Raw genomic sequence first — 15,402 nt, 5'->3', positions numbered from 1 at the left:
CCCTCTATGAGATGGATTGATTCGGTGACTGGGGTAATTGGGATGGGTGTGTCAGAGGCAGTGCGGTTGGCGTAGGATAGAGCAGGGTTTAGGGCTGTTGTACATAGGGTCGCTATGAGTCGCAAACGACTCGATTACACATAACAACAACAACATATAGCTTTGGTCATAATTTAGTAATTCACCATTCACCATGGTAGATGTGTTTTTAACAAATTTGGGTGTTAAAGATGCTTCTTTCAAGCATACTCAAGAAGTGAAGGACATTTATTGAAATGCACTATGATTTAAGAAAGAAATATAATGGAAATATTTTATATTTTAACAGATACAGGTTAATCTGAATTACACACAGTTCAACACAATATAATTAATAAAGAATTGACTGGCCACTCTATTTATGAATGTTATAGTTGTTGTTGTTATGTGCCATCGAGTCGCCTGTGACTCTTTGCAACCCTACGTACAACAGCCCTATCTTGAGCCAGTCTCACTGACTCTGACACTCCTACTACCATTGCCCTGATTACTGTATCAGTCCATCTCATCCGGGATCTTCCTTTCGTGCACTGTCCCTCCATCCTTCCCTTCTCCATGGACTGGTTCCTCTTGGCCACATGGCCAAACTATGTGAGACAGAGCTCCAAAATCCTAGCCTTCAAGGAGAAGGTTGGTTTCACCCTCTCAAAGACAGACTTACTGTTTTTTTTGGTGGTTCATAGTATTTTCAAGACTATTCTTCAGCACCAAAACTCAAAGGCTTCAATTCTATTTGTCATCCTTAGTCATTGTCCAGCTCTCTGATGCATAGCAAGTAATTGTGAAAGCCATGACCTAGGTCATGCACACCTTAGTTTCTAGAGTGACATTATTGTTTCTTAGTACTTTGGAGACGTCCTTGATAGCATATTTTCCCAGTGTAGTTCATCTTTTGCTTTCCTGACTGCTGGTGGCAGGAGTGCTGATTATGGAGCCAAGCAACCTGTAACTGTTAATAACCTCAATCTCTTCTCCATCCATCATGGTGCTGCCAATTAGCCCAGTGGTAAGAATCTTTGTTTTCTTGATGTTGAGCTTCAATCCATATTGAAGACTGCAGTCCTTGACCTTCTGAAGCAAGCTCTTCAGGTCCTCCTCAGTTTCAGTAAGCAAGATTGTGTCATCTACATAATGTAGATTGTTGATGAGTCTTCCTCCAATCCTGATGTGACATCTCCCCTCATAAAGTCCTGCCTTTCTTGATTTTGAACCATGGAGTGTTTCATTGCTTTGTTCTACTGCATCCTCATCTGTGTATAAATTTCACATGAGCACAATTAAGTGCTCTGGGATTCACATTCTCCTTGAGGTTAGCCACGATTTGTTGTGACAGACACAGTCAAATGCATAGTTAATGGAACACAGATAGATCTTCTGGTATTCTTTGCTTTCTGCCAAGATTCATCTGATGTTACTGCAACAAATATTTCAAGGCAATATTGAAAGGCGAAAGTTAGAGATGTTGAGGGAAGCCCTGTCATACTGTGGGAAATAATAGACATTTCCTTGGACTTAAAAACAGATGTGGTCAATTTCATTTCTTGATCTCCTGCTTTGGCTGAATTTATAAATCAGAGCTTAGAACAGTGCTAAGCTCGAGTTCTTGATGTTCCTTTTGTTGACCAGACTAATTTATAGTTTATTGTTTATCTTTTTAACCTTACAATTTGACAAGTTAAAATGTCTTTTTCTGGAAGAAAGAATTCTGAATGTTTTTTTTCTATTTTACTAAATTTATCTGCTAATTATAAAAAGCACCTCAAGCCTTACCTACTAGTCGGAAAACTTTGAGAACATTTTAAATGAGGGCATTTTACTATTTTGGCTGAGTAGAGCTCCTATGAAGTGAGGCAGGAAATAATTCCAAGTGAATAAGAAATGTTTTATTTGTATGAATTGTAGACATTTTTAAACTCAGTTTTTGCTCTATCAGCTTTCCAGTATCTTTTATTCTTTGTCTTAATTTCCCTGGGCAGTAGTAACAAAATGTTACATCTTCAGTGGCTTTAAAGAACAGAAATGAATTTATTGTCTCAGTTCTAGAGAATGAATGTTCAAATGAGTTTAATAGAGCATCAATTCCTTCTGAGGCCTTGAAGGTGGGCACTGGTCCCTGCCTTTCCTAGCTTGTAGCATATGCTGTTCATCCTTGACATACTTTACTGCTTGTATGCAAACTGTGTGTGTATTTCCAAAGTGCCTTTCCCTTGCGTGTAACTTCTTCTTTATGTCTGTCCTTCTCATTTGTAAAACATGAGTCATATAAGATTAGTACTTACCTGCTCACCTATCATTAAGCTCACCTTCATTAACTTCTCTGGCAACATCTTCAGAGAAAGATTCTCTTCTCCTAATAGGGCACATTCACAGGTGCAGGGACTTCAGCATATTGAATTGGGGAACACAATTCAGTCAATTACATGCAATTGCATTCAATTAATTACACAGGGTTGTACTCTTTGAGAATAGTAAGAAACTCACTATAAAATGAGCTGAGTACTTTTCCTGTATTTATGAAAAAAAACCAAAAACAACCCAAACAAAAATATGTAACTTATATTTTGATAATTGCGATGGGAAAGTCTGCTGTTAGGGACCTCTCTAAAGTACTCAAGAGCAACGGTGTCTCTTTGGAGACCAAGGTGCGCCTGATACAGGCCATGGTCTTTGCAATCACATGTCGTGCCTCAGAGAGCTGGACAATGACTAGGCAGGACAAAAGGAGAATTGACGCCTTTGAGCTGTGGTGCTGGAGAAGAATATTGAATGTACCATGGACTGCCAAGAAAACAAACAGATTCATCCTAGAGAGGGTTAAACCAGGCTGCTCCTTGGAGGCAAGGATTCTGGGGCTTCTCCTGACATACTTTGGACATGTTGCAAGGAGAGACAGGTCTTTGGAGAGGGACATCATGCTCGGTAGAGTAGAGGGACAGCGTAGGAGGGGAAGACCCTCTATGAGGTGGATTGATTCAGTGACTGGGGTAATTGGGATGGGTGTGTCAGAGGCAATGCGATTGGCACAGGATAGAGCAGGGTTTAGGGCTGTTGTACATAGGGTCGCTATGAGTCGCAAATGACTCAACGGCACATAACAACAACATTTTGATATGTCACATGTTTGTTTTTGTTGTTTCTCTTGTTTAAATAATAAACAGTTTTAATCTTTAAAGTGATATAAATAATTGTAGAAGCTCTTTCTTAGGAAAAACAATTGCTTCACCATAATTAAGACAGATTTTCAAAGGAACCTTGTGGTATTAAATCTGATGTGGAATGAAGTTATTTTTCACATCATCTATTCTACTGTGTGGTATTTCAACGTCAAATTAAATATTGGGAACAAATAAAAGTGGAAAATAAAGGAGAATACCTAAGATATTCTCATGGTACCATCAAGTTCAAAGTTCTAAATGGTTAAAGAATGTACAACCAACAAATGCTCTGAAAAATTTAGAATTCAACTATACTATGACTTACCTTCTATATTTATGATTTTTATAAGAAGCAGTAGAATCTCATGTAATAGCTGGTATATAAACTGTGTAACCCCTTCAAACAAAACAACAACAACAAAACATTACTCCTTCAGTAAATTATTCACTAATTTAAAAATGGAAATGCCTTAAAAGATAAGCTGTGTAAACAATAGAAGTAGAAATGAAGGAGACTGTCACATCAGAGTGAATCAGCCACTGATGTGGAATTCTGAGTAATTACTTGATTAGATCTTTCTTTTTATTATACTTTTAAAAAAACCTTATTGATATAAGACTTAAATGCAAAGATGTAATTTTGAATATTTGATATCTGGAAAACACTGGATAAAAGTAACACAATTTTAAATAGAAATCAATAACTGAAAAATCATAAACCAGTTTTTCTTCAATTCAGTAATGGAAAACTTTTTCTACTAAGCTGATGCCACTGACTGACTTCAAAAACTATTTTTAAAAAAGAGAAATGTTGGGTTCTTTGAAAAAAATTCCAAGAAATATCAATAGCAGTCTATGTTCTTAAATGACATAGATGAGAATAAACAACAGAACCTGGAGTCAATGATTTAATTTCACTTCCATTATTACATTTATTTCTCCAAAAGAGAAGTATAACTAAGATTCTTTATGTGCTATATAATCATTTAACCGTGACTCCTACTGTCCTACATACATACTTTCACTCTGTATTAATTTTCATTCTTGTAAATACTGAATAGTACATAACAACAATGACATCATAGTGCTTTTTAACTTTACTGTTATTTTAGCCATGCCTTAAAGTCTCATTTACTTAACAAATATATATTCTCGTAATAATAACTATTAATCTGTACATTTTTTGTTTTCAGGCTCTCATAAATTTATTACTGCCTACACACACACACACACACACACACACACACACACACACGTCAGCAGTGCTTTGGTATATTAGGCAATAATTCTATTAATATGAGGATTTAATAAGTGAAGATTATTAAGAAAACTGGACCTTTTAAATGAGTGATGACCTCTTAAAATCTAATCTCAATGTGCTTAAATACTGCACAACATGCATGAAACTAGAATAAATTTTGCTGAATGACATAACTCAATTGCTTGCTATCTTGTCAGAATTAACTTATAGCTGAACCTTCCTTCAATGAGTTTTCGAAGGTTGTAAATGCCTGGGAAAGGATTGCCTGTCTTTCTCCCTCCAAGAGGCTAGTGGATTTGAACCAGCAGAGAGGTGCCAAGGTTGAGTTAGTATTTCAGCTCCCTGCTGACTATGCCATCAGAGTCACAAAAGAACAATTATGGTATAAAGCCACTAATACCAAAAACTAAGAAATGGTTTCCACACAGAATCAATCTAAGAGGATTAGCAGAGATCAGAAGTGAGGAATAGTGCAGGAAAAAAGATTAAAATTGCTTTGTAGAGTTCATAAAGATAAATTGTGTGTATTTAATCTCTACTGTTTGACAATAAATTGAGAGGGTGGGAAATAGGAGACTGGAAGTGGACTGGGCATGGGTAGGGGTTAAAACAAAGCTAAAACAGACAAAACAAAAAGTTGAATCCTGGTTTCCTTCTTATCTACCTTTCCAGCATTAGTTTAAGTAAAGTTAATAAAAAACCTTATTATCACAAAATGTATATATTTTTCCAATTATTGTGCTCATACAATTCTATTAAAATTCTCAATTTGATCAGTTTTATCATTTTAGTGCTCTCAAGATATATTTGAGAATTACTAAAACATGATTTTTAAAAGTAGTTTTATAATAAAATTTATTGATGTAGTACACTTACCTAATAAGATAGGGATGAATGCTGTATAGTAAATTCTATGCAATGTAGTCCTCAATTAAAATGCAGGGGTAAAAAAGCCTAATAAGATATGGAACAAAACCCTTTTTTTGGGGAGACTTCCCTTGGGTCTGGTTGTAACATAAATAAAGCTTTGGCAATTAATTTGCCGATTGGATTGGTTATGAATGTTTGCTGCTGAGATGTGATGAGGAGTAGTAATAAAATTGTTAACACACTAATATAATCTATTAAAAAGAAAAAGAATATTTACTGTGTTTGTGATGAAAGTTTTCGCCATAATGTAGGCTTTATTTCAATAAGGTCAAAATAAATTTTTCAGTCATTGGTTACATTCCTCACAATGCTTGAACACTCCCAGTGTTTCAGTTCCTGTTGTCTAGCTTCCTGACCCTTTGATTAGCTCATCTTTGTTTCAAATCATTTGTTGACAGTTTGTTCTCATATGAGGTAGTTCTATTGTTATGAGTTGGGCCTCTCTCAACCTCAAAATTTAAATGTGGTTTTCCTCACCATAGGTCCTAGAGATTTTCTTTTCTGTAATTCATCATGAGTTGTTTGAATATGCTGTGATATTTAGTTAAAAAAATTACCTTTTTTTTGGCGGGAGGGCTTATGTATCCCTTGAGCAACAATGTTGAAGATAATTTAAGAATTTGAGTGGATTATTTATTGACCTCAACTTCAGAAATAATGCTGAATAGTACTGGTGGTAGTGGCTTTTTCTTTTATTATGATGGTATCTTTAATATTTAAATAATAAGTCACTTACTCTTGACTTTAGATAAGGAATCTTTATCATACTTACATAATCATTGAATTCCAGTATCATTTTGTTTCATTTAGATTTTTATAAGAAATCGTTGTTAGGTAATCAAGGGCATTTTCTACTTTGTGTGTGTGTGTATACATACATATATGGTCTTGTTATGCATCATATATCACTTGTTATGCATCATAGAGTTAGAGAGTGACTAAGGAGGATAGAAGGAGAATTGATGCCTTTGAGCTGTGGTGCTGGAGAAGAGTACTGAGGGTACCATAGACTGCTAGGAAAACAAACAGATTCATCCTGGAAAGGGTTAAACCAGGAGGCTCCTTGGAGGCAAGGATTCTGAGGCTCCGTCTAACATTCTTTGGACACGTTGTGAGGAGAGACCGGTCCTTGTAGAAGGACATCATGCTTGGGAGGGTGGAGGGACAGTGCAGGAGGGGAAGGCTCTCTCTGAGGTGGATTGATTCAGTGATTGGGAGTGTCAGAGGCAATGCGATTGGCACAGGACAGGGCAGAGTTTAGAGCTGTACATAGGGTCGCTATGAGTCACAAGCGATATGACAGCACATAACAACAACTCACACACACACACACACACACATACATATTAAGATGTGGGCATAAGACTTGTATAAATGCAATTTCCTATTTTTAACTACCTTTTAAATTTCTAGCACAGATTCTAATAGGTCATGATGAATAATTTTGTTTTCTTATGTTGTATTATTTATTTATTGGCTTTCATCTTAAATTTTTTATTAAATACTTTTTGGCTTTCATTTTATTTTCTATGATCTGGACTAGTTTAATAATTTCAATAGAAATTTTTATTTCAACTCTAATTGCCTCTGAAACCTATTTTTAATCAACCCTCTAAAATAAAGCAGATGATTATAATTTAGGCTCCCACTTAAACAATGAGAGAGAAAGACATAATTTTAAAGTGTTTTTTTTGGTTTTGTTTCTTTTCTTTTTTTTCTTTATTGATTCCTTTCTTTGATTTTTCCTTTCTAATAGACACTATCCCTGAGGGCTCATGAATATTTCAGTCCTAGAATAAAGAGGTCTTCTTTCTACATATAATAAATAATTAAGCTTCTCTTAAAATAGCCGCAGAGGCTGGATCCCATCGTTTTTTCCTTTTATGAATAAGCTTCCTCCTAGCACCATTAAACTTTTGCAGTGTTCACGCTTTATAAACATACTTTTTATTCCTCAGCTCCCTTAACCCTTATTGGGTGTTGTTGCCATTGTCATTAGGGTCTCTTGAATTGCTCCTGGCTCATAGCAACCCCATGTAGAACAGAAGCAAATGCTCTGTTGGTGCTGCCCAATTCTCACCATCTCTGCTGTCCTTAAACCCACTGTGAAGCTACTGAGCCAATCCAGTTAAAAAGCCCCCAGGTAAGCCTCGGAGGATAGGCCTGGTGATCTCTTTCTAAAAGTCAAAGCCCATGGAGCTCTTCTGACATGAGCACAGTGGTGGCCGTGCGCTGAAGTTCACTTCAATTACTATAGTAACAATACTCTCCGATATAATATGAAAATGAGAAATACTTAAGATATATTATGAAAGTTATGGTGTTTGTGTAATAAGCAGATGATTAACATATAGATAAAATGTAATTGGGATAAAAAATTCTGGATAAAAGCCTTAATATCACAGAGAGTATTTTTTACATTTTTCCCAATTGTTGCATATGTATCACACAATTCTAGCACAAATTTCAATTTGATGAGATTTATACTTTCAAAGTTCACAAGAAAGAAGATACATTTGAAAATTAGCAAAATTTATTTTTCAATAGTTTGAAAATAAGATTTGTTGGTTTAAAGCACTTACCTAATAAGGTAATTTGGGGATATTAACACTTTAATGTGTATTTAAACAAAATATGTGTAATGCATCTAGAAATGGATGGATGATTTGTGGAAGAGAAAGCTGTTTGTGTAGAAGGGTCATCCATACATTACACAGCAGTCCCCAGTTGGGTGGTGTAATAACAGTTATGTGTGCTCAGCTAATAACTCAGAGGTTGCCTGTTTGATCACAGCCAGATGGGCCCCAGAAGATAGGCCGCAGTCTCAAAGCCCTATGGGCAGTTCTGCTTTGAACACATAGGAGGCCCTATGAGTCTGAATCGACTGACAGCGTAGATAATAGAGTTCACGATTGATTCAGTGACTGGGGTAATCGGGATGGGTGTGTCAGAGGCAGTGTGATTGGCACAGGATAGAGCAGGGTTTAGGGTCGCTATGAGTTGCAAATGACTCGACGGCACATAACAACAACAAAGACAGGATGGACTTGTTTGTTCTCTTGGTAGTCTATGGTATATTCAGCACTCTTTTCCAGGACTGCAACTCAAAGGCATCAATCCTCCTTCTATCATCCCTAGTTATTGTCCAGCTCTCTGAAACATAGCAAGCAATTTTGAAAACTATGACCTGGATCAGGCACACCTTAGTCTCCATACTGACATCTTTACTCTTTAGTACTCTGGAGAGTTACATTATAGCAGACTTTCCAAATGCAATTTGTCTTTTGATTTCCTGGCTGCTGGTACCAAGAGTGGTAATTGTGGAGCCAAGCAAAATAAAGCTGTTAACATCTCAATCTCTTCACCATCTATTATAATGCTGACATACATCAATTATTTTTTAGATAATCTCAGTGGTATTAATTCACTTGTCTTGAACATTTCAGTGATGTTTTTTCTCACCAGATATGTCTCTATAACTGTGATGTATAGTTACTAACAGAATGATGTGCATAAATACTTATTGATATATCATGGTCCAATATTTGAAACAAAGATATGTACATGGTATTGTATATAGCATGTGATATCATATTGGCTGTATTGTGTAAGAGAAATTGTTTTCAGATTAGGAAAAATAAATAGGGTAAAAAAGAAGCTGAATAATATCTCAGTGGTGAGAATCTTTTCATGGAATAAATCCATTTTTGTAAGGGTACTGACTTGCTTGATTACTATCCTAAGATTTTTATGAAGGAAAATGAATTTTAGAGTCAAAAGAAGGATAGGCGTACTTCCTTTTTTATGAAGCATGCTCACACTCTTCCTCTTGTCTTTACCATTACCCTCTCTCTGTCTTTGGGAATCTCAAAACCTGAAATCAAGCTTTCTTGATTCTTTTTAGAATTTTCTCTTTACTTGTATATACTCTGCATGCTTTTTTCTGATGCGTGCCGTTTTCTTCTTATATTAGAGCATAAGCTCTCAAGTGTAGAGGGACATACACCACTTTAGCTTTACAATATTTAGTAGCTTCAAAATTGGAGGTTTACTAATGCTTCCTAGATTAACTTAAATATAATTCTAGTTTATCACACTGTCTGTCAAGGAAATGACCAAATATACATACCATCACCTAACCTGGCATTTTGTTTCTCAAATCTATGTATGATCATGATATCTTATTCTAAGACCTTGATCAAATCAACCTCATCCCATTTCTCCCCCAATAGTTTCTTAGCAATTACTTTGTGGATTAAATATCTGGTTGATTCATGTGAAATGGAATTGCATTTGAAGTCATATTGATTCTTTGCCCTAGTTTTTCAGCTGCAAAAAGCAAAGTACTTGCTGCAGTAAGTGCTGAACATTTTAAAAACAAAATCTAATGAGGTTAGTCTCTTTCTCTGACATTTTAGTTTCAACCAACTGAAGGTCACAACTGAAAGCCTGCAAATAGGACTCAGCACAGCAAGTAAACAACACTGTTATTTTACAAAGAAATGGAAATATTGTTTTTTATAGCCTCTTATATCTAAAAGGTTATTTGCCATTGCACTTTCTTTGGGCACTCAAATAATTTAGTTTTCCTCCCTTTCTTAGGTTTTGGAACCTAAGAGTGCTAGCATGCACAGGTTATAGGGACACGTTATCTATCCATCAGGAACTAACAGGATGTGCGCTTATAATTCTAGCATTTTACCGTCTGAATGTTTACACTTAACTCTTCAATCTACTCAGTATTGTTGAGTGGTAAAGATTTGGTGAAATTTGGTATTTAATCAGCTTTCTTTATTTGGTAACTTCCTTCAGACTCCAGAAGTTTTCTTTACCATATATATTCAGAATTCCAACTCACTCACGTTTTGTTCTAGGAATTAAACTGAATACATATCATTTAAACAAACAAACAAACAAAATCAAAGTGGTTTAGGAAAGAAGCAATTTGATTATGCTTAAGTAGTGGGTGAAGCATCTACCTTTCAGGCATAGTGCACGGAAGAAAATTTTAACTGTTTTCATTTTACATCTCAGTACACAACATTGAATGAAGCATTAAATGCATTCCTACTAGATCAAGATGGTTTAAATATTAAAGTAATTGAATTCACAGAAGAAGACCATAAAACTAGCAAACCTCAAATACCATAACTATTTAAATATAGTCATTTTATACTCCCGTCCAGTTAATATATTTCCTGAAGGCAAAATATTCCAAATATGAAAATCTGTTACCTTTGAAATTGAATATGAAACAAATTGTCTAATCTAGATTTTCTTTCACTGTAGATGAACTCACAAATTCATCAGAAACTAGGCTGTCTTTAGATGACCTCTTCCGGAAAGACTTTGCGCTTCATGATCCAGAAGCTCGGTGGATCAATGGTATGTGTGTGACTTTTTAAATATACTCTCTTTTCGTGAGTTCTGCTTTATTCAAATTCAAATAAGTATCAGTGCATGTACTTTATATGTGAAAGGTGGCTATACTTCAAAGAAAGCATATGTTATTTAATAGCATATAAATACCACTTATATTCGCATCTGAAGGGAAAAAAAATCCCAAGATAGATTATCAATAATAATTATCTTGTTAATATTAGGTTAACTACTCTCTCTATATGCACTTGCTACATTATCATTAGATATGTGACCTTAAGAATGTGTTAAGACTCATTACCCTGCATAATCTGATAATTCTTGGTATAATAGTTACAATGTGGATTTTAGAAATCTGTATATCATCCTTTATGTTGGTAAAGGCTTGACATACAGTGATCTAATTAGCTTTCTCTTCTTGCTTTGTAACTTTCTATTTTCAGCTTAAGTGCTGCAAATTAGAGAGCTTCTTTGAAAAACTGAAATCACTTGTAAGTGACATAAATAAATGTATCACATAATCTCTTTTCCTAGCCTCACAAACAAGAAAAAAATATCTTCATGTTCTGATTTTATTATTTGAAAATGGTTTAAGAAGACATTTTTATTATAATGAGGAACAATGACAACAAACCAATCACTGAGTGAATCCATGGGCCTTGGCTTACCTTTAAGGATGATTATAGAATTAATGGGTGATATACTCATAAGGTATTCTGTTAAGAAAGTAAGAAAGGAAGCGAGCTTTCTAGTCCTCCAGTGTCCCGGTTTCCCTGACCATATGAATCTTGTTTGTTCCGTACTTCTTCTCTCTTTATTTTTAATTGAATAATTTTCTTTAATTTTGAAGCATAGATTAAGAAAATCTTTACTTTTATTTTTAATAAAAAAATCTCTCTTTTTCTATTGATTCTTTCTTTCAAATTTTAGTTAAGGATGTCATAACTGCAAAAGAAATAACTGATCGAATGAGTTACCTAATAAAAGAATAACAAGTAATTTAACTTATGGATGCAGGAAATAAATCATACTCCTTATGGAACAGTGAGGCAGCAGTCATTTAAGATTTACTTTTTGGATGAACAATTGGATATATGCAATAAAAATGTAATGTTGCTGCTACACAAATTCTAATTCTAGTGGAACTTGGTCAGAAGATAAATTTCTCCCATAATGGTAGCAATATATATGATAAGCAAGTTAGCCATTATATTAAGTCATTTAAAATGTTTACAAATTGAATATTGTCAGAATTTTACCTTTTCAATATTCTTATTTCATCTGAGTGTTGTAACTGTATGAAAGGCTGATAAAAAGAGTTATATATTTACAGATGTATCCCTAAGCACTAATCTTAAACATCAGTTACCTCATGTGCTATGATAATTCGTGTTAGTACTTACAACAGGTAACTACTGATGAGGAATGTGATCAACAGGGGATGTTAGAAAGAATTTGTTTGCATAGGTAGTTGTGAGTCCGTAGATTTGAAATATTGAATGATGTTTTTGTCTTATTTGGCTTGGTGATAGAAATGTATGTAACCTTTGATCTTAAAAATCAATAAAAAAATCATGCAGTCCACATTTCTTCCCTGGTTAGTTTGGCTTTTAAAAGAGACCAGTATTTCCCATGTATTGCTGTCATTTGGGTTGAGGCTCCAAAGGATTGGACCAATGTTTCAATACTGAACAAGGTGAAAAATTAAGCCACATTTCATGATCTATGATACCAGCTAATATATTTGGAGTCAGTCAGTTTGATGCTGTTAGTATTTTCTTTATCCATCGTTGGTAAGGGTAATCTTGAAAAGATATCCTAGGACAGACTGCAAGCTTAATGTTATACTCTCTCTAATATCTAAGATACACAGTGTTTATGGAATGTCTTACCATAAGACAAGCTTTTAAATAAGAACAAATCAGAATCAGAACCTTCAGGAGCATATAGTAGTAGCAGTGGTGTACCGTCGAATAAGAACCAACCCATAGCTGACCGTCCAGTGGATTTTCAGAGGCAGTTAATATCACGGGAGGAGATTGCCCATTCTACTCCCATGGAGTGGCTGGTGACCTCAAACAGCATGCCTTTGGGATTGCAGTACAGCTTCTTGCCACTAGGCCACCAGAGCCAGAAGCATATAGTCCTGTCTAAGCACCTTGGAGCAGTATGATTGTGCTGACAGAATATTGTGTGCCCTGGACTGCTTTTCTAGCAGAGGAATAGATTGACGCTCATTCTTTTCTCTCATTGAGCAGTTATCCTTTCGGGTTCACCATTTGACCTATTTGCATATTTGTCAGATAGCCAGGAAATACACTGGAAACTATATAAGCAGAAGATGAAAGCTTAACCTCATTATCACAGATCACATCTAAATGTAAAATGTGTGTTTTTTCTTTATTTCCTAGAGATGTTTCTTCAGGTTTTCTTAGTGACTTGAAATCTGAGCTAAACTCATGTAGAGGCCTTATTTAATACTTGGAGGTCACCAGGAAACAGTGCACTGCTGGTCCAGGGAAATTCAGGGGTCTAGAAGGTTCTGGTTGTCAGTAAAGTAAGGCCATTCATTATGCTGCTTCTTTGAGACCATATATCTAAGGATGTCACTGCGGCATAGGATGGGTGCTCAGTTCTTGGTTAGCTTAACAAGGCCTTTACCAACAAATCTACTCAGATCCTTGAAATCTTGGTCTTAATTCTTCCTACTGATATTATGTTGAAACCTGTGAGTCCATTTTCTCTATAATTATTAAATTCCCCGCATGTAGTAGATGACTAATTCATCATCAAAGCAAGAGCTGACATTGAGTGCTTTCTACATTAAACTATATGCTAATTGCTATATATATCTATCTTATAGGATGCCATATCACAGCATATGAGGTTGAAATCATTAACCCTGTGGGAGGGTGAAACTTGTGAAGAAAATTATACAAAGACGGAATTAATAAGCGTGGGAGCAATGCCAGTTTTAAAATATAAGGCTTACTCTCTCCTTTAGTTACTTCACTCTAACATACTATTCATTACTTTTAACACCTACATCAATTGTTTTTTAGATAATCTCAGTGGTATTAATTCACTTGTCTTGAACATTTCAGTGATGTTTTTGTCTCACCAGATATGTCTCTATAACTGTGATGTATAGTTACTAACAGAATGATGTACATAAATATTTATCGATATATTATGGTCTAATATTTGAAACAAAGATAAGTACATGATATTGTATATAGCATGTGATATCATATTGGCTGTATTGTGTAAGAGAAATTGTTTTCAGGTGACTAGATATTATTCAGCTTCTTTTTTTCCCTATTTATTTTTCCTAATCTTTATTCTTCTTTTATCTCTCCCTCCCCCTTTCCCCCTCCTTCTCCATCTCCCATCTCTCTCTCTCTCTCTGTGTGTGTGTGTGTGTCTGTGTCTGTGTGTGTGTGTATATATATATATATATATATATATATATATATATATCCCTATTGCCCCAGCCGCTATTGCCCCAGTTACTATATGTATACTGGGGGTTAGTGTGTCAAAATCAGTGAGACTGGCTTAGGACAGGGAAGGCTTCAGAGCTGCAGTACATAGGGTCACTATGGGTTGCAGGCAACTTGATGGCACATAACAACAGAACAACAACAATATATACTGTATAAAATATATGTTGCATTAGCTGGATCAATTTATTGTTTGGGATAATGGGATTAGATATGTCAGAGGCAACGAAGTTGGCTTAAGAAAGAGCAGATTTCAGAGCTATCATACAACGTGGGGTCACTATGAGTTGCAAGTAACTCAACAGCATATAACAACTGTGTGTGTGTGTGTGTGTGTGTGTGTGTAAGGGGGTTAAATTTAATAAAGAAGAAAGATAATCTCTCCTTTTTTTGTCTTGGGGTTCTACCAGTTCCCATGGCAGACTCTAAAGAAACAAACTTCATACTCTTCTCTTTTGTTTTCTAGACTTATCAGAAACAAGCCTCATCTGCCTTGCCTATGTTTTTACTTCATAGTGCATCTCAGGCAAATGGGTCTACTTATTATTCCTCACAACTCTCAAAGGCTGTGTGTTTCTGTGTGTTTGCCTGCCTGTTTTGTCTGGTGTCCTGGTGTGTGAGGAGTTGCATGGCCAATCCAAATGCAGTTGGTCCCATCTACCAGAGCTGCTCTGAGGAAAAAGATGAACCATCTCCTCCCATGTGACATGTAGGGTCTGAAAATTGAATGGTCAGCTATGAGTCAGTTCTGACTGGACAGCAATAAGTTGAATTGTTGACTCTTTCACAGTCTGAAAGCCCAGTGCTAGAAGCAATATTAATGACTATCCTTTTTTCTTTTAAGCTACAAATAATATCCTCTCTCTTTAAACTTTGGGACTATCTTCTTTTAGTTATCTAATATAAACATTTTTACTTTGATTTTAATTATAATGCTCCAATCTTTTCTTAGTCCTTTTAAACTACTATGAAATTTTACTTTTCTATTATTTCATTTGTGTGCTTTATCTTCACTTAGTATGTACTAGTGCTTTTAGAAATATAGTGAAAACAATGCTAGAAATACAAAGTCATAAATAGATATATTTTACTTATTATATTTAACAACCTAAAGTAATAGGAAGTTTAAAAATAA

The 15,402-nt window shown here is 35.2% G+C and overlaps 1 protein-coding gene across 1 annotated transcript in view; it reads left to right on the top strand.

The window, feature by feature from the left end:
- Nucleotides 1-15,402, top strand: part of DPP10 (dipeptidyl-peptidase 10 (non-functional)) — a 1,145,057-nt gene that overhangs the window by 269,712 nt on the left and 859,943 nt on the right. Inside the window, exon 3 of the mRNA XM_006895132.1 lies at nt 10,675-10,770. Coding sequence (XP_006895194.1) covers nt 10,675-10,770 — 96 coding nt within the window. The remainder of the gene's footprint in view (nt 1-10,674; nt 10,771-15,402) is intronic.

Source organism: Elephantulus edwardii, unplaced genomic scaffold, assembly GCF_000299155.1.
Source record: "Elephantulus edwardii isolate Elephantulus edwardi_28Jun2011 unplaced genomic scaffold, EleEdw1.0 scaffold00160, whole genome shotgun sequence".
NCBI lineage: Eukaryota > Metazoa > Chordata > Mammalia > Macroscelidea > Macroscelididae > Elephantulus > Elephantulus edwardii.
The sequence above is the reverse complement of the archived record's forward strand: the minus strand, read 5'-3'. Positions and strand labels throughout refer to the sequence as shown.